The sequence below is a fragment of the Leopardus geoffroyi genome, chromosome C1, assembly GCF_018350155.1.
Source record: "Leopardus geoffroyi isolate Oge1 chromosome C1, O.geoffroyi_Oge1_pat1.0, whole genome shotgun sequence".
In the NCBI taxonomy this organism is placed as follows: Eukaryota; Metazoa; Chordata; class Mammalia; order Carnivora; family Felidae; genus Leopardus; species Leopardus geoffroyi.
Window position 1 is genome coordinate 195,367,424 of NC_059328.1, and position 23,457 is coordinate 195,390,880.

The 23,457-nt window shown below is 38.2% G+C and overlaps 1 protein-coding gene across 13 annotated transcripts in view; it reads left to right on the forward strand.

The window, feature by feature from the left end:
• UNC80 (unc-80 homolog, NALCN channel complex subunit) overlaps window positions 1-23,054 on the forward strand; it is a 230,098-nt gene extending 207,044 nt beyond the window's left edge. For 11 of the 13 annotated variants that reach the window (XM_045481072.1, XM_045481063.1, XM_045481064.1 and 8 more), the window contains 9 exons: window positions 389-573; window positions 1,420-1,585; window positions 3,025-3,204; window positions 6,468-6,606; window positions 9,232-9,288; window positions 16,403-16,484; window positions 17,373-17,484; window positions 18,094-18,293; window positions 19,132-23,054. In XM_045481072.1, coding sequence (XP_045337028.1) covers window positions 389-573; window positions 1,420-1,585; window positions 3,025-3,204; window positions 6,468-6,606; window positions 9,232-9,288; window positions 16,403-16,484; window positions 17,373-17,484; window positions 18,094-18,293; window positions 19,132-19,398 — 1,388 coding nt within the window. In that variant the 3' untranslated portion in view covers window positions 19,399-23,054. The remainder of the gene's footprint in view (window positions 1-388; window positions 574-1,419; window positions 1,586-3,024; window positions 3,205-6,467; window positions 6,607-9,231; window positions 9,289-16,402; window positions 16,485-17,372; window positions 17,485-18,093; window positions 18,294-19,131) is intronic. The other 2 variants (XM_045481069.1, XM_045481075.1) reach the window with 1 other exon arrangement.
• The last annotated feature ends 403 nt before the right edge of the window (window positions 23,055-23,457 follow it).

Consider the following 23,457-nt stretch of genomic DNA (forward strand, 5'->3'; position numbering starts at 1 on the left):
GCTTAGGGTATGAGTAATATGCTGGTATTACCATAAGGCCACTAGGACAAAACTTTCAGAAAGCAAAATATTAGCCACGCCTTCTGTTTACAACACATTTCCCTTTCAAACCTGTGAACCGCTGCGCTCTGTATTTTCCACAACGGTAGCGAAATGCGCTTAAGAAAGATGTCTGCGTTCTCCTGATCAGAATCAAAACATGGTGACCATCCACATTTTTATCTTGATGTCAGAATACTCTCGCCCGGGAGTACATGTACGTTTCTGGAAACTTGAGAGGATTTAGAAATTCAGAACATTTTCTGACACATAAAGGGCTGTGGCTGTGAGCAAGGTTCCTCTAAAGCACAAGTATGTGGACTTACTCTTCTCTTTTCCTCGTGTAAAGCGCTGAAGGTGATTCTCGTCTGCTTTGAGAGGCAGCTGGGAAGCCAGTGGTACTGGCTGAGCCTCCAGGTGAAGGAGATGGCCCTGCGGAAGGTGGGAGGCCTGGCCCTGTGGGACTTCCTCGACTTCATCGTGCGGACCCGAATACCCATCTTCGTGCTCTTACGCCCTTTCATCCAGTGCAAGGTGTGGTGTGTGCTTTTCCTAGAAATGACAAGCCCCAGGAATGTGCTCTTCTCCCAGTTAAGGCAGGATTGCTGCACCCGTGCTCGTGGGACACGGGAGAGCTAGTCAGTAGGACCCTGTTAATACCATGCTTGATGAGAAAACAGCTCAAAACAGGATCCCAGAGGACAAAACTTCGTGTTAGAAGTACCTTCTCTGTGAGACCTTTATTCTAGTCTGTAAAACTCGGCCCTCTGTCTCTACTCACCACTGCCCCCTAGGGGAAAAGGGAAAAAAAGATTGACCCAATGGTACGATCTGAAGAATGTTCTTTCTTCAGTGACATGACAGAGATCTGATTTTAAATAATCATGAAAAAGAACAGTTAAGGCCTGTTTCTCCCCTCCCTCAGTATTCATCTACTGTGTTATTCTTTTCCTGCCGCGATTTCCTGAGACAGTGATTCAAAATAATGTATTGATTAAGAGCTTCCTGTATAAGGCACTGTTCTAAAAGCTTCACACATGGGGCACCTCGGTGGCTCAGTCGGTTACGCGTCCGATTTTGGTTCAGGTCATGCTCTCACAGTTTCTGAGTATGAGTGGTGCATGGGGCACTCTGCTATCAGCACAGACCCCGCTTTGTATCCGCTGTCTCCCTCTCTGTCTGCCCCTCCCCCGCTCAAGCATGCCCTCTCTCTCTCTCTCTCTCTCAAAAGTAAGTAAACATTTAAAGAAAAATAACAAATAAAATCTCATATGTATTACCTTACTTAATCCTCACAATCCACTATAAAATAGGTACAACAATTAGCCCATTCTACAGATGGGAAGATTGAGGACCTGAGAATCTCTCCCCTCCTTTCAGCTTCTGGCCCAACCAGCAGAGAATCATGAAGAGCTTTCTGCCCGGCAACATATTGCTGACCAGCTGGAGCGGCGCTTCATCCCACGCCCTCTGTGTAAAAGCTCCCTTATTGCTGAATTCAACAGTGAACTAAAAATTCTAAAAGAGGCAGTTCACAGTGGCTCAGGTGAGTAAGTGGGGTATTTGGAATTTGTTTGACTCCTGGAACTCACAACCTACAAAGAATGCCACTGTCCAGGTCACCACTCTTTTCGGAACCATGGATGAAGTTAGCCATGCAGTCCACTGGTAGATTTGACCATGTGATCATTACCAACAACAAGGCAGGGGAATCTTTTCTAAACTTTTTTTTTTCAGTCTTCATTTCAGCAGTTAAGCTCTGACTTGACTACTTAACAAGAAAAATAGTATTGGAATTCTTGCCTTCATTTCCTTTTTGGAAAGGAGAAGCAGGATTCGCATTCTTTGAACATCTATTACATAGTAGATAATTTCATGGATGTTATTTCATTTAATTCACACAAATGCCTGCAAGGTGCATAAGTGAGAGTCCACTTAAAGAATGAGGAAATGGAGACTCAATAGAGGGTAAATAATCTACCCACCTGACAGTGACCACAGTGAGGGGACTTCCAACTAGTATGATTGCTTACAAGCCTTTAACTTTCAGAAATTGGGGGAGGAAGTGTTGAATTAGAGTTGGCAGGCTAGGGGTCCTTGCTTTACATTATTCGAAAGGTTTTCTTTGGGGAGTGTACTGTTTACTTTTTACAATTATTAACAGCATTACCAGGAGGGAAAACAAATCATTATCTGCCATTAGAGGGCAGTCATTACCCATAAGTAGTCTCCCACATGTGTGGCTTCTTTTTCTTTCTAGAATTTATTATTACTTGCAATGTATTAAAGACAGATTTTGATGAGTACAGTCTTAGTACAATCTGCACAGTGCCATTCAAATATTCTGCTTTATGATAAAATAATTTGACATATTCAAGGGGATATTTTTTAAGTTATAATTTCCAGAAAAGGAGAATGGAAACACAGCTTTGATTTGTATTCTGATTTTGATTGAGAAGTTCCTATCAGACAATGTATTTATTACTCCCTCATGCTTGTGTGAGCTAAGGTATATTTCTCAGTAAAATCTGCCAAGTTGGGAGCTTCCATTCATGTCAAAATTATTTTGCATTCTTCCAGGCTTAGCATATGATATCTAAAGCTATGAGAAAAGAAGCCATATCAAAGCATTTTACGTTATTAGAGATGTTATATTCCCGTGAAGAAACTATTCAATTATAAGTAAATCAAATGCCAATTCCCCTTCTCCTCCTCCTCCTTTTCCCTCTTCTTCCTCCTCCTCCTCTTCTCCTCCCTCCTCCTCCTCTTCCTGCTGCTTCTGCTGCTGCTCCTTCTTCTTCTTTTTCTTCTATCTTCACTTCCACTCACTATTTTATCCTAAAGACTATTTATCTAGGACACACTATTTCACTGACCTTTCCTAAAAAAATACAAGTGGCCAATACAAGGGAGGAGTTTGAAGCAAGCATTTTTTTTCCTTCAAGATGCTCACCATGGATTTCCTTTGGTCTCTCAACCTCCCAGCTTACCAAGGGAAGACGTCCATCAGTACTGTGGGCACCTCCACCTCCGCTTACCGCCTGAGCCTGGCCACCATGTCCCGCTCCAACACGGGCACAGGCACTGTCTGGGAGCAGGACAGTGAACCCTCCCAGCAGGCTTCGCAGGACACCCTGAGTAGGACTGATGAGGAAGATGAGGAAAGTAGGTCACCCCACAGTATGGGGTTGATGGGGGGGGGTGGCATGTGTGACCCAGCTTGGCATGCAAATGAGAGCTTGCAAAGGATTTCTGCCATTCTGACCCTTTCCAGTTCTGATCCCTTGGTCATTTTTTACAAAAAGGATTTAAAATGGAATTGTGACCATGATCCCTACTGCCTACTCTTCTATAAATTCTTTGATAGTCTTGGTCATTTGGAAGGAATTCAGACAAAAAAGTAAATCTTTAGTGACCCCCACATTTTTTTTTGAGCTTGTATATTCAAACTTTTCCACTTATTCTCATTTAAGTGGTACTTAGGTAACTAAGGGAAGTGTTTATTCCCCTTTCTCCTGGCTATCTTGCTTAGAGCGCTCATCAGTACTTACATGACCCTATTGGGCAAGGAAAAGTAAGCAATGCATGTACTCAGGACTCAGAAAAAACCAGTCAGCTACACTCTCTAGAACATAAACCAGTAGGCTCTCATGGGGGAATATAACCCAAGAGGGAATACAACCTAAATTTGAATTAAGAGTATCCCTAATGACTGAGGCAGTCCAGGAGCTTCTAATTCATATGCCTAAGATTTGGTGTCATGAAATGTGGGAAAATCTAGTTGAGAATATACTTCATGTGTATGCTTAACAGGAGTAGGTTTTAAAAGTAAAAAGTAAAGGTCCAATGAAATACCATGGTAATTTACTTATTTTTATTGTCTTGATTATTTTCCAGTTGTTTTTCAAAGACCCTCTGATATAACATTTATAGCAAAGCATGCTGTCAATGTCTTAAAAATGAAGAAGACAAAATGTAGATCTTCACTCAGAGCCTCTCCATGTCAAACAACAACAAAAAGCCTCAATCAAAACTAGAAAAAATAAGAGTTGAGGTTAGAATTTTAATTAACATGAAAGCATTTTAGTACCCTATTATACTTGGATGTGTAGGAGAGAGAAAGAAAGAAATGCAGCAACATTTCCAGATTTTGTTTCAGGGTTAATTAGATAACAAAGTGATAATCATATTGTCCTTCACTTGACCTACAGATATACTTGTTTCAAAATCACCCTGGTCATTGTGCATGGAAATACTCTTCAAATTGTAATTTGGGCAATCTTGGAAAATCTTGACCAAGGAAACAAAATGAGAGAGATAAGGATCAACAGTTTTTATATTCATTAAGTCCTTATAATCATTCCGAACTTCAAGTAGTATCTATTTTTCTTTAATGCTTGAAGTAGTCTCTCCCAGCAATCTTTTTTTTTAAAAAAAAAATTTTTTTTTTCAACGTTTATTTATTTTTGGGACAGAGAGAGACAGAGCATGAACGGGGGAGGGGCAGAGAGAGAGGGGGAGACACAGAATCGGAAACAGGCTCCAGGCTCTGAGCCATCAGCCCAGAGCCCGACGCGGGGCTCGAACTCACGGACCGCAAGATCGTGACCTGGCTGAAGTCGGACGCCTAACCGACTGCGCCACCCAGGCGCCCCTCCCAGCAATCTTTTTAATTATGGGAAATTATACCACCAATCTTTAGTAGAGCTAAATATTTTTTTGTAGGTAACCTTAGGAATCAGTAGATGTCCTAGCCAGCAGGAAGGAAATAGAGAAGAAAAGTAGAGAGGACATAAACAGAACGACCACTAGCTAGGGGCCAGCACTTACACACTGATGAATATGTAATTTTTTGTCACTGTCTCTGCTCTTAGACATCACAATCATCCCAGTGGAAACTGAGTTGCTAACAAATGTGTTGTTGTTATGTGGGTGTGTATTAATTTATATAGGGTGGATATGAAGGCCAGATGGTTGACTCTTTTGAATTAAACTATTTTCCCATTCTATCATCAAACCTGTCTTAAGACCTAACAGGTACAAGATGAGGAACAAGAATGAGAAAAAAATAAATTCTCTGAGATCTTAGATCTAGTCCTGCAGAGGAGATGACAAACATTTTTGGTAACATTTAACAAAAGGGTGAATGGAAGGCAACACATAATTAATCATCAAACAAATATTGACAAACTTTTAAGTGATATATGAGTTTAAATAGGGGGAAAAATCAGTGAGATCTGATTTTTGTAGAAATAGCTCTATCTACCTTACCACGTTTTTCATATTTTTAAGGCACATTTATTTATTCTCTTCTCTGTGAACACACCTAAAAAAGAAATACTACTCTATAACAAGAATCAGCTTCAAGTCAGTCACTAATATTTCTGACACTTCATATACACCTTTGGGTTTGAAAGAAGTTTTATTAGAAATAGGACTATTTGGGGTATTTTAAATGCACGATGTCAGATGATCTTATGTGGTAGCATAAGTTCACCACGACGCTATGTTAATCAAAATATGTTTACTGTTCAGCAACAAACAACACTAACTCACTTGAATGAGATTACCTGTCACAAATACTGTGTTAAAGCTAACTTTCATGTGGGTTTGAATACATTACCACTTCCATGAAGAAAGTAAGACTACATGCATACAGTTTAAAACTTTAGGTCAAAATAAGTATTTAGTTTTTTAACTTTGTAAGTTTTAAAATATTTTTCCTAGGGGCGCCTGGGTGGCGCAGTCGGTTAAGCGTCCGACTTCAGCCAGGTCACGATCTCGCGGTCTGTGAGTTCGAGCCCCGCGTGGGGCTCTGGGCTGATGGCTCAGAGCCTGGAGCCTGTTTCCGATTCTGTGTCTCCCTCTCTCTCTGCCCCTCCCCCGTTCATGCTCTGTCTCTCTCTGTCCCAAAAATAAATAAACGTTGAAAAAAAAAAAAAGATAAAATATTTTTCCTAAAACTATCTGAAATAGTCTTTCCCTCAGCTGTCTAAAAATCTTTAGGTGTACTCAATGTAGTTTTTGAATGTCAAAGAAATGTACTTGACTCATTTAATAATATTCCTTTCTGCACTATTCTCAGAATGTTTAGTCCAGCTTTTCTGAAATCTTTATGTTGCCAATGCCTCTTGACTTTCACAAGTTATTTACTTGTGAAATGGCTAAGAAGTTTTTGTTTATTTCATAAGGGCTGTTTGAGGGTGGGAGATGTGCAGACATGAAGAGTTATTTATCCCTTTGTACCCATGAAAAACTAAGACCTTTGGGAGTCTTACTTTATAGTCTATAAAAGGTACAAATGATAGCTTCAGAGATCGCCCTAAGGTTGTATTCAAGCCAAGGATGGAACCCAAGGACAAATTTGGTTTGGGTTTTCTGATCGATGTCATAGTTTTATAACACTCCATTCCTTTGCCCCCTATCAGATGACTCTGTAAGCATGCCCAGTGTGGTAAGTGAACAAGAAGCTTACCTCTTGAGTGCTATCGGAAGGAGGCGGTTCTCCAGCCACGTCTCTAGCATGTCTGCACCTCAGGCCGAGGTGGGCATGTTACCCAGCCAAAGGTAAAGAGCCATGGATATCTTACATTCTGCATTTGGGGGCAAAGCTAGCAATGCTGAAAATTTACTTTTATTATTCTTAAAAGGCCAAAAGAGAAGCAGACAATCATGTTTTTATGTAGATCATTCAACAAAGGACGTTTTAACCAAAGTCATGCAGGCAACAGTTTGCAGAGTTTTCTAAGCCAGACCAGTAGAATGCTGGGACGCACACATTGTTTCAACTTAAAAATTCTCTATAAATAGATACATGATCTTTTTTTCTGGTCATCAAATGACATTTTCGTATTTCACATATATCATTAGCTAAGCTAATGAGTACCTGGCAAGCATATAAGACTAGCTTGATACATGTGGTACAATTTAGACTTTGGTAGGTCATTAGTATTTAGTTGGAGGTAGTGATGCTTAACCAAACAGAACAGGACCTATACCAACATGTGTAACCTTGGGCAGGTCATTTAACAAGGGTCAACAATGCTCTTGTCTGTGAAATAAAGAAGTTGGCTAAAGTAGTCTTCACGGTACCTTCTCTATCTATAGTTTTATGATTCCATGACTAACCACTTTAAGACATTTTCTTTATGTGTTCTCTGCCCTCTAAGAATACACATGAAACATTCCAAGATACATATATCAAGTACAGAAAATTATGTGAGGTAAAAGTCAAAACATTATCTATTTCAGAACCAGTGATATTTTCACTTCAGGAACTGAATTCTTTCAAAGCATTGGCCTTATGTGTTTTTGGCTAGTTTGTTGTTTATTTTTAATACTACAGGTTCATTGTTATAACTCATACATGGAAAATAATACAAACCAGAGCACATTCTAATGTTTAGATAAAATCAGTTTATATGCAGGAATAATTACCCTGTACCCAAATCCTTTAGCAAATAGTTCATGAACTTTACAGATGGAAAAAAAATTGTGAAATGGAGCCTAACTTGGGAGAATATCAAAAAATAGGGGAAAATGATAAAAGATGATTAATAAGGAAATTGCATACTTGTCAAGAAAGCAATGTTTTATGTACTGGTTGGTTATTACAAAAATTAATAATATATAAGGGTTAGTATCATTATAAAAGATTATGTACCTTCCTTTTGGTAATTTACCTTTAAAAAGGAAGTCTTACAAGTAAAATGTACAAACAATATTAGATCTAAACTATAAAATGTCCAAAAAAGGGGTGCCTGGATGGCTCAGTCGGTTAAATGTTCAACTCTTCATCTCAGTTCAGGTCTTGATCTCAGGGTTTTGAGTTCAAGCCCACATTGGGCTCTGTGCTGGGCATGAAACCTACTTTATAAATAAATAAATAAATACATACATACATACATACATACATACATACATAAAATGTCCCAAAAGAAAAGATAATATTGGTAACTATCAATTCACTTTTAATTGCTAGCAATGTGCAAGGTTCTATCAAGGACACGAGAAAACTATCTAGTAATTTATTTAAAAGTTTTATTTACATTAGGGAATTATAGGAATTTAACATAGAGAGTTTCTTGGTTATTTATCTAAACTAACAAGACCATACATTCCCTTTGTACATATTCATTAAGAGGGTAATTTGTTTCAAGGGAGAAAATTTGTTCTCTTGTGGATATATGGGAAATCCGGAAAAATCATACAGTTAAACCCTTTGGCTTGAGTCATATTTTGGAAGGCTAGTGAAGGTAGTAAAGTCTATGTGTATTAAGAACAAGGAGCCTCTTCCTGGAGACAGAGGCTATTTCTACAGTGTACAATCAGCTCATGGGTGCTTAGCTCAATGGTAGCTAGGTACTAAAGGAGAGAGAGAGAGAGAGAGAGAGAAAGAGAGAGAGAGAGAGAGAGAGAGAAAGAAAGATATAGTTTCTGTTCACAAAACCCACAATCAGCTGCACCCAAATAAATCAATAAACTAATCATTCTCTCACCAACCTGACAAGTTTTTTTTTTTTTTTTTTCCTTTGGCATTTAGAATTCAGTCACTAGAGGAGGACTAAGGCGGTAAATGAGAGTTCCATGTGAATATTCCAGGGTTATCTTCCTTCCATTTGTTTACTTGCATTTTCATTGCAAAATTAGCAAGGGAAGTTGAGTTCTTTCTTTGCTTTTCTTAATGGCATCAGTTCCAAGAGTTTGGTTTTGGCAGTCATGGTAAGTGGTTTTTGTGTGATAATGTCACAACACACAAGAAAGAAGCAGGTTCCTGATCAATGAAGAATCATGTACATAGTAAGACAGGTTAAAAGTAATACCCACCCAACCAAATGGTTACCAAAGGAATTATAATCTCATCTTCTACAGATTCATTCTGCAATGCATTTCAGAGCTCATGTGTCCCTTTGGAGCTCATTTTAAGTCCCAGCGCTTAACCAATAAACAGATCACTCCTCTGAGAGTCGCAACCACCCAAAGTCCCTCCTCCCCCATTGCCTCGAGTCCTGTCTTGACAAACCCAGCACAAGGTGAAATGGTTACCTGTCTCCTTTTCCTTCCTTGTTCTGTTAAATTTATTTATTTATTTTTGGCTCTTGGAAGCAGAAAATTGCATGCCTTTTTTTCTTTTTCTTTTATTTGTTTGCATTTTCTTTCCCTAAATGCTTCATCTCCCTACCCCTCCTGCAGTGAACCTAATGTCCTCGATGACTCCCAGGGCCTGGCCGCCGAGGGCAGCCTCTCTAGGTACAGTGTCAATGCTACCTGTCTATTGGTGTCTGTGCTGGGAAACTAAGCTGTTCCCTGTCTCCTCTGTCTCTCTGTCTCTCTGTCTCCTCTCGCCCCCGTCTTGATATCTATTTCCATTTCTTACCCTTTGTTGCTCATGAACACACGAGCCTGGAAGTCAAAGGTGTAGCCTCCTTCATTTTCAGCTTCAGAGCTTAATCACGAATGGCCTACAAAGCTTACTTAAAAAAAAAAAAAATCTCTGGAGTTCTTTCAGGGGCTTGTCCCATGGACGTCTAAAGTTTGATATGCTAAATGTTAATTTTATCCCATCGAATCATTCCCTCCCACACTGATATCCCTTGAGAACTGTTTTTCACAAGCCTTTTAATACAACTCCCCATCATCAAGCAGCCCCTTATTAAATGTAGCCAGGTCTTTTAGCTAATAGCATGGATGGTAAGAAGACAAACAATGCTGCTATGATAAACGTAGCAATGTCAATACAATTTCTATAATTCCCTCTCTTCGATGCATGCTATGTGGCAAGCTATTATAGTAGCTTGTTCAAACAGCACGTAAAAAGAATGTCCCAGCACAAAGATGACTCCCAAACTTGCCATGAAATATCAGACACAAACATTTCTTGGTAAGTAAGAAAAGTCTTTTGATGCAAGCAACAAAATGCCTTGGCTATTGGTTTAAAGCATCAGAAAGGGGGACTGCACCTTTAACACTCAGATAAACCACGTCACACATCCCTAATCTTGTGCTGTTGATTCACACCTCTCAACTAATCCTCATTAGGGGTAATGCTTCTTGTTCATTCTAAGAGTTCCTTAGTTCCATCTCAAGAGAAAACATTCCCTTCCAGGTCTGCATTATATAGTGAGTACAATACAACGTGTTTATTGCTTTATCACAAAGATGAGGAAATGTTGAGAGGCCGTTCCTGTGAAAGGGTGTTCTTTGTTTTCTTTGCATCTTGTTCAGATTTCACATTTTCTTTAGCAACTGAAAATGGGAAATTTAGTCCATCATCGGGTGTATCATTTTTTTTACTAGACCCATAATTCATGACATTCATTTGTGTTTGCGAGCCCTTGCCTTGACAGATCAGTCTCTTATTGGTGGTAAATGTGGAAGTGCTGCAGCGTGTGCAGACTTAATTCCATTATCAAGAGCTTTGGGGATGAGGAAGAACAAGATGGTCTCAAGACGGTTTCCTTTCATTGTTCACCGTGTTTGAAAAGATCTGAACCAAGTCTAGCACCATGACCACTACTTTCAAAGGAAGCATTTGTTTGATGCTTAAAATCAGACTTGAGACAACAGATCCTTGATTAGGAGATAAGTTCGGTGGCCCACTGAGAATGGAAAGGATTAAATCAGACTTCCATTCGGCCAGGGCTTTTCTAATTAGGCCAAATTCTACTCTTGCCGAGTCAATACTAGCTCAGGTTTGGTGAGAGAAGGCAGGGATTTGAGTTGATTTTTACAAACTCTCCAAAGGATTTAGTCGTCTCTAGCAGGTTCAGGATTCAAATTGCTGACTTTGGGGTTATCAGAACCAATCTGGCTTGGGTCCAGTACCAATGGGAATAAAACCCAAAGTTTTTGCTACATGAGACTGAATCAGAGCCAAAGCTATAGCTTTTTATCTACATCTGAATTAGTTAGTCATGTGAGGACTTTGGGGACGGTTTTAGACCAACTGTTGTTGATCTGTGGTTCCTGTACCTGGCATGTTTTTGTTCTGGGTGTTAGCCACCCAGCCTCAGTGGTGGTCATTAAGAACAGAGAAGATGAGGCATTCACTTTGGATTCTAAATAACTCTATTAATGAAGAGGTATTCCACCAGCCAGTAGCACATCCACCTTTGCCATATACACTGCAAATCGTATTTTCTAAACTCCATCACGTCACCAAGTTCTCTTTGGAGGAGAGGAACTTTTGGCATTTACTAAGAGGTGGGTTTATAAAATAGAATAGACACTTATTATATTTGGTTTCCAGGCTTTCTTATTTTTGACATGAAACTTCTTTAGGTTTCAGACTCTTAAGATCCTAAAGAAGCAGTAAGGCATTAACAACGGCAATTATATTTAGCACACACCTGAGCACTCAGGCCCTAAAATACACCCAAAGTAGTCCTAAGGAAAATCTGGCTCCAAAGCTTAAAGGATGCCAGGAAGCATGCCCAAGGGAAAGTAATACAAGCTGCTTCTCCCCCACCCCCCAACATTTTGGTACTTTCTGGAGATTTGCTTTTGAAAGAGCAATTGTTTTAGGTCAGTGGCACACGTTGGCCTAATGGAAAAATGAGGAAGAGACCAAAAAATAAATAAATAAATAAATAAATAAATAAATAAATAAAGGAAGAGACCAGATAACTAAGGTGATCTGATGAATAGGTAGAAAAGAATAAAAACTCTGCAGACCTTTTAAAAATTTCTTCCAGGACTTTTTTTTCTAACCTGTGCTATCTGCTTTCTTTTAAATACTCATCACGGGAAATATCAGCCTGTTAGGAGTACTACACTATGGAGCAAAGATTCTTTCTCTTGGAAATTAATAAACGGGATAAAACAATATCCCATGAGTGATTCTCTTCTTTTGAGAGTGTTGCTCTTAGAGACATAGAAACTCACTGTAGATGTTCTCTCTCTGTATCTGCCCCTAAATACACACACTGTGAATCATGTTTTCTCTCCAGAAGAATTAAACATACAGAAGTTATTCAAGCACTTTAGCCTGGATGTGTATACTGGAAAATTGGATTTTGTTTGGACACATTAGAATACTTTTAAAGGCACAGATTAACAGTCAATTATAAATTTTAGAAAAATATTATAATGCTGTTTGGTTCTGTAAGGGTAACTTCAATCTCAATGAAAAATAAGAACGTGGCTCAAGTTTGAACAAGCCTGGGTGAGACAAAATGAAGATAACCTACTAGTAGAACCCATGTCTTGATCATCCACATTTTCAAAGTATGAAAACTAGGCAAGTACTCTCCAAGTACTTAGAAAAATATAGAAACCTTTTCATGTAGCTGAGGATGAACAGCTAAGAAAATGTGTGTTGTGATACACAGATACACCCTTTGCCAATGCTATCTCAGTTCTTACTGGCTATCTAAAATCCAGACTATTCTCCCGTTTTACTCTTGATTCTAGCCACTAATCTCTAAATTCTGTGGCATTTAAAATACATTTTCTGGATGTTGTTGAGGGGGTTCTGGACAGACCCCCTCCAGAATGTGCCAGTGGATTATTTTGAGCTGAGGGCACTTGAGACCCCATGGTATCAAGGGAAACTTTTGTCCTTCTTGAACCACACTGCAGAATCTAAATTGGGGGTCTTTCCCAGAATAAGTGTTATTAATAGAGATAAATTTTATCTGAGCAGCCCATCTGTATGACAGAGCAAACATCTAATTACCAAATACCTGCTCTTCTTATTGCCCTGTGAAGTACATACTTTCCTCTGAAATCCCAGACCCCAAACCCCTTCTACTTAGTTCAGAATAACACCTATACCTCATTTTGCCTACCTTTGGAATTCCCATGTCTATGTGGATACCCCATATGTGCACTATTAAATTTGATTTTCTCCTGTTAATCTGTCTCATGTCAATTTGATTCTTAGTCCAGCCAGAAGGACTTTTAAGTGGACAGAAATTCTTGCTCCTGACACTGTGGAGGCTAAGTAAATTTTAAACAATGCTCTTTTATTGGGAAAGGGAGAAGTAGAATTTTGTCTCCTCTTTGTATCCCTGTTCTCTACAAATGCTTTATAGCTCCTTTGGTGCAGGCTTTATGCATTCCTATCACAAGGCAATCACTCCAGGTAAATGGCTATGCTTTGTGTCTCGTATTCCGCCTCTAGATTTCTCTAACATATTAAAATTGAAACTAAAAGCATAGGTGAAGGCAATGAAAATACTAATTCATTTTCCTTGTGCTAGTCTCACCTACAGCTTCCACTTATGAAATATATTAATGTCTCAATCTATACTTTTTTTGTAATTTAGGATAAATGATATGAATTGCTATCACGTTTTTGCATATTATATTTTCATTACATTACTGAATATCCCCTTATTCACCTCTCCTTTCTTTTAAGAAGTACCATTTTGGTATATGTCCCACTCAGGAGATGCATACATATTTCTACACTATAATCCAGGCCATCAGGCTGAAACAGGGGAAAAGAGGTCATTTGTGCCAGAATTGTTCTCCTAACATTGTCTAAACTTCGCTAGCTTATAAATTACTTCCTTGCATTTTGAGTAAGGTGTTTTTGTTTTTCATAGACAGTTGAGTCAAAATTCTGCTAAGCCCCAAGTGCATGTACTTCTCTACAATCCAGATCATTGTATGGTTTGCCATGGTGATGTTTTTCAGTGACTCAAAATACAAAGGATAATTTTAGCTTCAATTTAGAAAGTTTTATTTCCTTTTATCTCTATTGTCTTAACCTATTATTAGTTAACCTATTCTATAAGTTAACCTATTCTGCTGTGAAACAGTAGAAAATCAGCCATTTCTCATTCCCAAGATTAAAATTTACAAGAAACCAGTTTTCTTTAGAGAGGTGCATAGGGCAGACACCTTGGTCTGCTCCAGGTTGGTTTTAGTATTGTACATTCTTATGGTCACAAATCATAAATGCTACATTCTACTAATACAGTACATGACTCAGAGAGAAGCTAAATTGAAACTCCTTTTTCTATGCAACTCCAATTTGATATAGACCTGAGAGAAAGAAATGTGTTCTGCATAAATTACTTCCATTATTAACTTCTCTGGCTGTTTATTATTAATGTGGCCTAACTGTACACATTTAAGCCAGACTTGGATGTCCCCAGTACCAACATGTTAGCACCACATGTTTAGGGAGAATATAATTTATTAGCTGGGATACACTATTTCCAAGGACATGTTCTGTAATTTCATCTTTGATGTGTACATTCCACTGATGAAATGCTAGATCATTTACATAGAACAGCTAATTGCTAAAGCTATAAACTTGATTCATTTCTTAGATATAAGCCTCTCTATCCATAGAGAAAATTTTTATGCTTATGATCGTCTCTTGGAATAATCATCATGAAATTACCATTATGCTTTGACATTTAACACTCCCTGAGTAACGTGTATTTTTTTTCTTGTACCATTTTTTTTTTCCTCACAATCTCAGATTACTGAATAAAAATGAGACAAGTGGACTGCCTCAATTTCATTTTCTCAGCCCAATTGTTTTCAAGACATTTTATAACCTACTTCCTTTTAGCGTTCTAGAAGCAATAAACTCATTACAAATATCAAGTGTAAAACAAAGAAGCATGTTCTGTACATCCCTTTTCATGTTCAAACCATTTTACATCAACTAACTTCTTTTCTCTACCTTAATGGGAGGTAGGTGGTAAGTATTAACCTCCCTTTTTGGCCAAGGGAACTGAGGTAACATTTAGATGTCAATGAAGAAACCATGCCAAAGAGAGCTTTGCTTGGTATTTGAGAGAAACTTGTTTCTACTTTTGTGCATATGTAATTGAATTCTCTTTCCAATTTAAGACATATGTTAAAATGTATAGTTAATAAGGAGATGTCACTTCAAACAGCAACAGAGTCTGGATTGCTTATCAGAATTTATTGCATTGTTCATTTGGATAATTTTCATAGAAAGGTCATATATGATACAAGGTCATATATGTATAAAAGTAATGTATATTGATCTTTTGAACTTGACATTAAAGAGACAAGAATGTTTAAAAAGCATCTGTCTTGGGGACTCTGGAACTTTGTATTGTGTATCCCAAATGGCCAATTATGATATACTTACATCCTTATTTCATAAAAACTTTGATAAACTCCATTTGGGAATCATTAATTTTCTTCTAGTGGAAATATGAGTAAGACATTTAAAAAATGACAGATATGACTATCAACCATACGATGGTTAACTAGTTGTTAACAGGGGAAACATCTGATTGTCCATCTTGCCATCAATTTCTCTCCCTGTAACTACAGCTAGATACTTTAGATAGTTCATTTAAAAAAATGGAAATGAATGAATATAGTCTTTCTTTTTCCTGGACAGTTGTTGACTAAGGATTCCTCTGTGGAATGTTTTACTCTAAAGTCTATTTGTAGATGACTCTCCTTTTGCAAAGGCAAAGCAGTAATTAACCAAATAAGCACATTGGCATCATCTGTAGGATTACAATGTTCTCTGGGGCACAATACATTTCCTTTTTTCACCCCCCGTTTTCCAGTAGAAATACCTATTATACATGCATGCAGAATGAAAATGGATCATGGGCCCATGACAATATTTTCCACCTCACCCAATACTGAAATAGTGACCACTGTCAATAGTCATTTTTGCATATAAAATGCACACATACACAGCAAATTTGGGGGGAGCAGGTGGTTGTTTTATAAACTGTACAATATGTTTGAGTGCAGCTACTCAATATTACTTAATTAAGCTTCTGAGTTCTACTGATAGCTTAATTATTTCACCGGCCTTTTAAATCTAAAATCTTTTTTTTAAAAAACATTTGAATTGTCTACCCATGTGACTATCCATTTACTCAGTAGTCACAGAGACTTCAGGCTGCAAACATGTGTTGAATGTGCCCCTTCACCCAAATGGATTCTGTGTCTGATGTGTTTGATATCTGTCCATCTTATTTTCATTTGAATTGAAATTTTAAAGAAGGTGTTCCCATCCATGTGATAGAGTTGTTTGTGTTTGTTTGTCACCACCTTTTCCCTTCCCCTTGGAAAAAAAAAATTGAGATTAGAATATGACATCTTTAACTTTATGGTGGCTTCCAAACCAGGGGTGTGATCGAACCAATGTTTTGCTCAATGATAGATATGGCATCAGTGACTGAAAACAAAATCTCAATTTTGGCAGCGTGGGGCTGTAAGGCCTCGTTCTCCCTCCCAAACCCTTGAAATCTCCCATCCCAGGGATCCTTTCCCGACCTTCCTTCAAAGATAATGGTATCTTTGAAGTGACTGTTTCATATAAGTGATTTTGGCTACCACCCACCAGAGGATGGTCTTCTGTAGTCTCCGCAGGGTCCACACTAACACTGTTGATGCTCGACAGGGTGGCAAGTGTCCAGAGTGAGCCTGGCCAACAGAACCTCCTCATTCAGCAGCCACTGGGGAGGAAGAGGGGCCTGAGGCAGGTAAGCAGACCCTGAAAGGGCAGGAGAGTGATTCTACGAAATGAAAGCTCTATTTAATTTTTAATGCCCACCTGTATTCAGATCATATATTGCCTTCCCACCTGAAATAAGCTGTACAGAGCAACTTTAAAATGTGGTAAGTACTTGGGCAAGCTGAGAGTTTTAGTTCTATGTTGGCTTTGAATCTTATTAGCAAAACTGATGACTTAGTAAAGTAAGTAGGCCTATACGTCTGTCTGTTCCCTATTCAGAAACCTTCTTTCCCAACCAACCTGACTGAGCAAGGAGGGCTGGTAATAAAGTTGATTTAAGGCCTGTTTCTGTATACAGGCATACACGTACTCATTTCCAGAGTAATGATTCAGGTTAAAATTGAAATCAAAGTAAAGATCATCTTTACAAATTTCCTTAGGTGGGGTTCCTTTACTTTTTAAATACAAATTTAAATGAGCCTTTGCACTGTTGCTTTGATTGGAGCTTCTCAACATTGATTTGGATACCAGATGCTTTCTCAGCATCTGAAGGTTTTTCATGAACCTCCCCTTGAGAGTTATGAGCATGTGTTTAACTATGACTTTTAGGTGAGTAGAGGCCAGTTGATAAGCAGTAATTCTGAAATTCCCACATGACTGCTTGAAATTATGTTAATCAACGTCCTTAGGATACATAAAGAACTAATAACTGGGAGATAGAATTGGTTAAAGGGGATGCCAGATTCAAATACGCAATAGTTACATATGCAGAAAGAAGTTTAATTTATCAGCTACAAATATAAGCATCCACAGAAACCCATAAAGAATACACCATAGTCAGAATCCTCTGAGCACAGAGTTTCCTCCCAGGCAGTCAGACCCTTCTTGCCAGCTTTATTCTGCCTGTTCTCTTTAGCTAAGACGTCCTCTACTATCACGTCAGAAGACCCAGACTGAACCCAAAAACCGCCATGGGGCTCGGCTGTCAACCACCCGCAGGAGCATTCAACCTAAAACGAAGCCATCTGGTGAGGCCTCCTGTGTCCCTTCTGACTGTACCATTGACACATTGATGTCATGCAACCCAGTCGGGAAGGTCTGTAGACCCTGAGCACGTGCAGATGAGCATACCTATGGGAACATGCTAGGATAAGGGAAGAAGTCACCCAGAACACTTTAGTGCTTTTTCTTCTTTTCACTTTTCCTACCTATGCCTACCCTATGAACCTAGGGAAATGGAAGAGTTCAAGGTAAACCATGAATGCTATGAGATTTGACTCTAGAAAGTAGAGGAACTGAGTTTGTGTCTTACTAAAGACAATGAAATGATGAATAATAGGGACTTTGAAGTCTTGTTGGTAGTTGTTATGAGTGATAACCAAGTTCCCCTAACCCTCTATGGAAATCTTGTATTAAGCCTTTTATGTAAAAATGACTTTTTTCTACCCAAGTCCTACTCTTTATAGGAAAGAAGGTAAAATCAAAACATGTACCTGATAGTCAAATATGTTCTCATTTATTAATAAACCAGCAGTGTCTTCATAAAGAAAAGCCAGGAAACAGTGGTCAAAGCTAATTTTTAAGTACTGACAACATATTTTTTTTTCCGTATTTACTGCTCTAATTCTGACCTACAGCGGATCAGAAACGTTCTGTGACCTTCATCGAGGCTCAGCCAGAGCCAGCAGCTTCCCCAACAGAAACACTTCCTGCTATAGGCCAGCCACAAGGCTGCAGCCCAGCTCCATCTAGGAAACCAGAAGGAATGGACAAACCAGTCCTCACGTCTTCCCCTGCCATTGTGGTTGCTGATCTTCACAGCCTGTCTCCCAAGCAGGTGAGGGCTCTACGGAAACTGGCAAGGCTTGCTCCCTGCCCAGTTATGTCTATGAGCAACATGGATATGCAGATTTATTACATTTAATTTAAGTCTGAGTCTGTACCATTTTGTTACCCAGACAGACAACGGTCCTCTCATCATGAACAAGAAAATCCATATAAAGTATATGGTCAGGAATACAGCTGCTTAAGAAGGAATAAGAGAAACCTTGGTATTCTTTGTTATGAAAAACCTAAGAGAAAATATTTCCCAGCTAAAATAACCATTGAAAACCAATATATAATACCTGGTTGAAAGGTGGTTCAATTTAAAAGGAAAATAAAGTTACCAGTTTAGAAGCCTTAAAAAAGAGAGCCTTCTGTATCCTATGAGATGAGAGGAACTTCCTATTCTGACCTTCTTCCTCATTGTTTTGATATTTTTCTTGTGGTTTTAATTTTTTTTTCTTCTTCCAATGTTTTATAAGTGAATTCCCATAGGTTCCCATGTTCTTCCCAGTGGTATTTAAAGAAAGGGCAATGTCACTACATACATTGTATAGTCATTAACAATTAAAAAGCATTGTAACACCATCCCATCCTATTACCTCACAGTCTACAAACAAGGTAAGAGGGCAAAACAAAACAAAACAAAAAAACCCACTCATGCTACAGATTAGAAAACAGAGGCTTACAAAGTTGAAAGGGCCCACAGAGGAGCTCACATATGGCAAATGCTACAACTGGGGACTGGCCGTGTGATTTCTTATCCGGTTTCAGGTAGACAACAATATTTTTGATGCTCTTCCCTGGCACCTATCCTACCTTCCATGATGTTATGATCTTTTTGGTCACAGAGTGAGACCCTCCCTGCTGAAGAAGGAGAAAAAAAGGAGGACACAGAAGTGCAAGGTGCTACAGCACACAGCCCCCTCTCTACGCAACTCTCAGACCCTGATGAATTCACAGGCCTTGAGACATCCATCCTCCTACAGCACGGAGACACCGTCCTTCACATCAGTGAGGAAAATGGCATGGAGAACCCCCTGCTGTCCAGCCAGTTCACTTTTACGCCCACTGAGCTGGGGGAGACTGATGTAGACCTAGATGAATCTCATGTTTAATTCTGAATCTTGTAAGAGTGGCAGGTGTAGACGAGATGTGGGAGGGATCGCTTTGCTCAAAGGTGACTACTTTTGCTCGGAAAAGATGAAGACACAGCACTTTACATCCAACGGGTGACACAAATCTCAGTAGATTTTGCTGCTAATGCGCACATTGTTTCATAAACACCTTTAAAAAATCAATGGCTAAGAGAATTTGGTTGTGTGAAGACCATAGAAACCAGGGAAGAATAAGAGGAAAGAGCCATTTCACTGCACATTGTTTATGACTCAAAAAGCCTTGAGCAGTTAAAAATATATACTATTATGGAGCTGCTTACCTAGGAATATTAACAAATAATATGTTCTAAAAAGAGAATGCAATTTTTGAGATTACTCACATTATACATCTCATGCAAATGTTTATTTTTATAGTTTCAAAAATATTAAATCAGGTGGCTGTATGCATAGCAATTTACATAAAAATAATAAGTAAGGAAAATATTAGTTTGAGGAGACTAAATAATAAATAAGCCTGCAGCCACTTTTGCTTTGACCAACAATACAGCCATTTACAAAAAGAAAATACTATTTTTAAAGCTGTGGATTTTTCAATATTTATTTTTCAACCGTCATTTACCTTGCATGTTGTAAATCAAAATGCTAATGCCCTAAGATCGTTCCATTTCATAATCATGTTAGAGAGAAAATATTCTAAAAATAACCACACAATTTTGAATTAAGAACCTAAACAGCCTATACTATAATGAAAACTAAATGTAAATATTCTAGCTAGAAACATATGGTATTCCTACTTCTAGCCATTACCACATCAATGCCAAGATGAGGAGATATTGGGAAATGTGATTCCAGTATCCTGTGCCTGCCCTCAAGGGTATATTTTTAGATATTGAGGTTATTGTTGTTAGAATCGGTTTGGTAAAATAACTTTTTCTCAGTGTTAACAATATTCTTATCCTTTAGACATCTATGTTTATGAGGAGAAATGATAAAGTGAGCAATCTCTTCATAGGCACAGTCGGTTTGTGTACGTTAACCTGAAGTTCAGTTACTTCAAGAAGAGCATAAAACTTAGAAAACTTGTGAGGCCATATCCAGTGTGTTACTGATCCTGTGTAGGGCTTGGCATCATATAGTTCAAAACTGAATTTCAAAATTTTAACAGTTTACATTAGAAAACTGTTACATAACTACTAAGCATATAAAAACTCATATATGTACGTAAATTGGTGCGTGTATGCACACACGTGTGTGTGTGCATCTTCTAGTCCTCCAACTGAAGTTATAGATTTTGATTATATGGCAGTGAATCGAAAATACATTCTGTATGTTTAAACTTTTAACTACGTTGGCTATGAAAAGTATGTTTATAGAGAGACCTGCTAAACTCACCCAAATCACAAAGGAAGATTATTTTTTTTTGTTAAAATTGCTTATTAAATAGGCATTGCTTATGTTGTGATTTATACTTTCAAATATTATTTGGGGTTTTGTGTCCCATTTCCTAAGAGAATGAAAGACACCTGTGAGTTAAAGATAATGGACAAAATGAAAACTTTCACATCTAAAACTTGAGAAAACAGAGGTGGTAAACGGCCTCTTCAAAATTTTAAAAAATTTTCAGAACATTTACTTGATGCTGAATTAATTCTCGAGTGCAGAAACATATGTATAAGGTGGCTTTATGATTCTTTCTAAGCTGATATATTTTGCCTGTTAAAAATTATGCTGCTCAATTAGTGTTAGAGGCCTTATGTTTGGTAATTACAAGTGTCTGGGCTGTATGAGTCTCTATATGTGTGCACTTTGTTCCAGCTTTTTGGTTCTCGATTCAAATTCTCTATGTATAATCGTATCAAATATTTAAAAAGTAAAGGAGTCAAAAAAGATTTGAATATATGACAAGAATTCTAAATACCTTTATATATATTTAAAAAGTATTGGGCTGTTTTGAACACGATTATACTGGCATGTCTGCGTTTCAGCCCGACTCCTTCATTCTAGTGTTACGGAAGTCTGTTGGAAACTTTTTAATAAGCTAAGTATTGTTGTACCTTGCAAAAAAGCCTCCACTCTGAGAAACCGGGCCTTACAGAGTGGGAATGTTTTCAGACTGGGACTGCTGAGGTTTTGCAGATGTGTGTATCTGTTCCATTTAAGGTGCCCTTAAATGTGTTGAATGTAATGTGTTGAATGTTTCTGTGTAATTGATAAAGTATTTATATGTATGTGCATAAGATTGTCACAAGATGTATTCTCAGGAGTACTGTTACCTGGAGTTTGAAAGAATAACTATTTAAAAAAAAAAAAACAGTTGGGGAAGATCAGAAAAAAGTTCAAGATAATTAACACGTTTTTGTAATGTTCAAAACATTATTGAGTATATGACTAAAAATTATTATATATGGTAAATACAGATTGGTAATACTAGATTATTCCTTAAGCTATGATGCTTAATGATATTTATCTTGTTTAAAGGAAAATCAAAACAGGCACCTACTTCCCATGTGTAAAACACTGGACTAAACCAAGAGGTTGCTTCTTCTGAAATTAACTTTGGAAAGACCTTGGAATAAAAATGTATCATCCATGACAGTGGGTGTAGATTTATACCACTCAGATTCAATTAAAGCAGTTCAAATCCTGGATACAGCATTTTCTATAGCAAAACATTTTACTTTCATTTTTCAGTATTTGCTGCTTTTTATAATTCTATTAGATAAGTTATTTGATTTTTCCAAAAAGGAAACTGAGTTACTGAGTGCATTGGGACAAGTCACTGAAAACCATAGTGGCAAAAGGCATAAATGGGCAGGACAATGGTGGAGAAAAAAATGATGTGGTGTTTGGGGAGAGGGGGTCTGGTTAGAGCTTGTTGGCTAGGCTGGGAGCAACTGGCTTGCTATTTCAAGCCTGCAAGAGAACATTAGGCAGGGTGACATCTCCCTTCTTTAGTACCTGTCCCTTTAGTCAATGAAGAACATTCTTCACTCTGCAGCCTAGCTGTAAGACGGTATAAGATGAGAATAGGGTGTATATAGGGACCAAGAGGGGAAAAAAGGGTCATAAGTGGAGTTACAGTCCAAAATGCAAACTAAATACCCTTCCTCAAGTTATACAGGATACTTTATTAAGCCTCTGGAATTTGCTGCTATCACACTGAGTCATGCTGTTGCCCTGTGACCTCACACTTCAATTCCATGGCCTTGTCTTGGCAGTGAGTAGACAGTCCCACTTCCTTGCTTACTTTAGTGGGTCTCAACTGCAGCATTTCAGAAACAAAGTTTGGTTTGACACTCAGGACAATAAAAACAAGGGCAGAATGTATTTGGAAAAGCTTAAGACAAATTTACTTCTATTATTTCAGGATCATTTAGCATTACAGATCAATGTACCTCCATAATATTTTTCAACAGTCACTGTGACTACAGGATGAAAATCCTTTATTAGCCATTTTATAGGTAAAAACAAAAGATTGATTCCACAGCCAACTTCCCTTAGATGACTATGAAGTCTGTGATGAATACTGAATGACCAAAGAGCATGGAAAAAATGCATATGAATACTGAAACGTTTATGAAAGATATTTATGAAAGATATTAAGACCTCTGTGTTTGAATATGCACATATAATAAAATAAAGCTAAAAACATTTAAGATGCCTGATCAAGTTTCATTTCTCATTCTCAACATAGGGAATAGGTTAACTCATTCAGAAGTTTTCATTTTGGAACCCTTGGGAGTGCTTTGATGTCTCTTCTCAACCCCCAGTCTCCAGTTCTTCCCTCCAACCCCAGATGAGCTGCGTTTTACTTAAGCTTTCCACCCCTATCTTTCAAACTAAAGCAGAATGGATATATTGGGAAACAGGTACCCAGGTTTGATTTCTCTGCCCGATTATGACCTGATGGAATGACCAGATTTCCCAAGAGGAATGTGAAGGAACTGGTTGCCCTCTAAACATGGCCAGGACCACCACGGGGTCCAAGTCACCACTTTCAATCAATTACAAAGTGCCCATTCCCTATCATCTAGGTATGCTCTTGCTAAATCCTTTTTT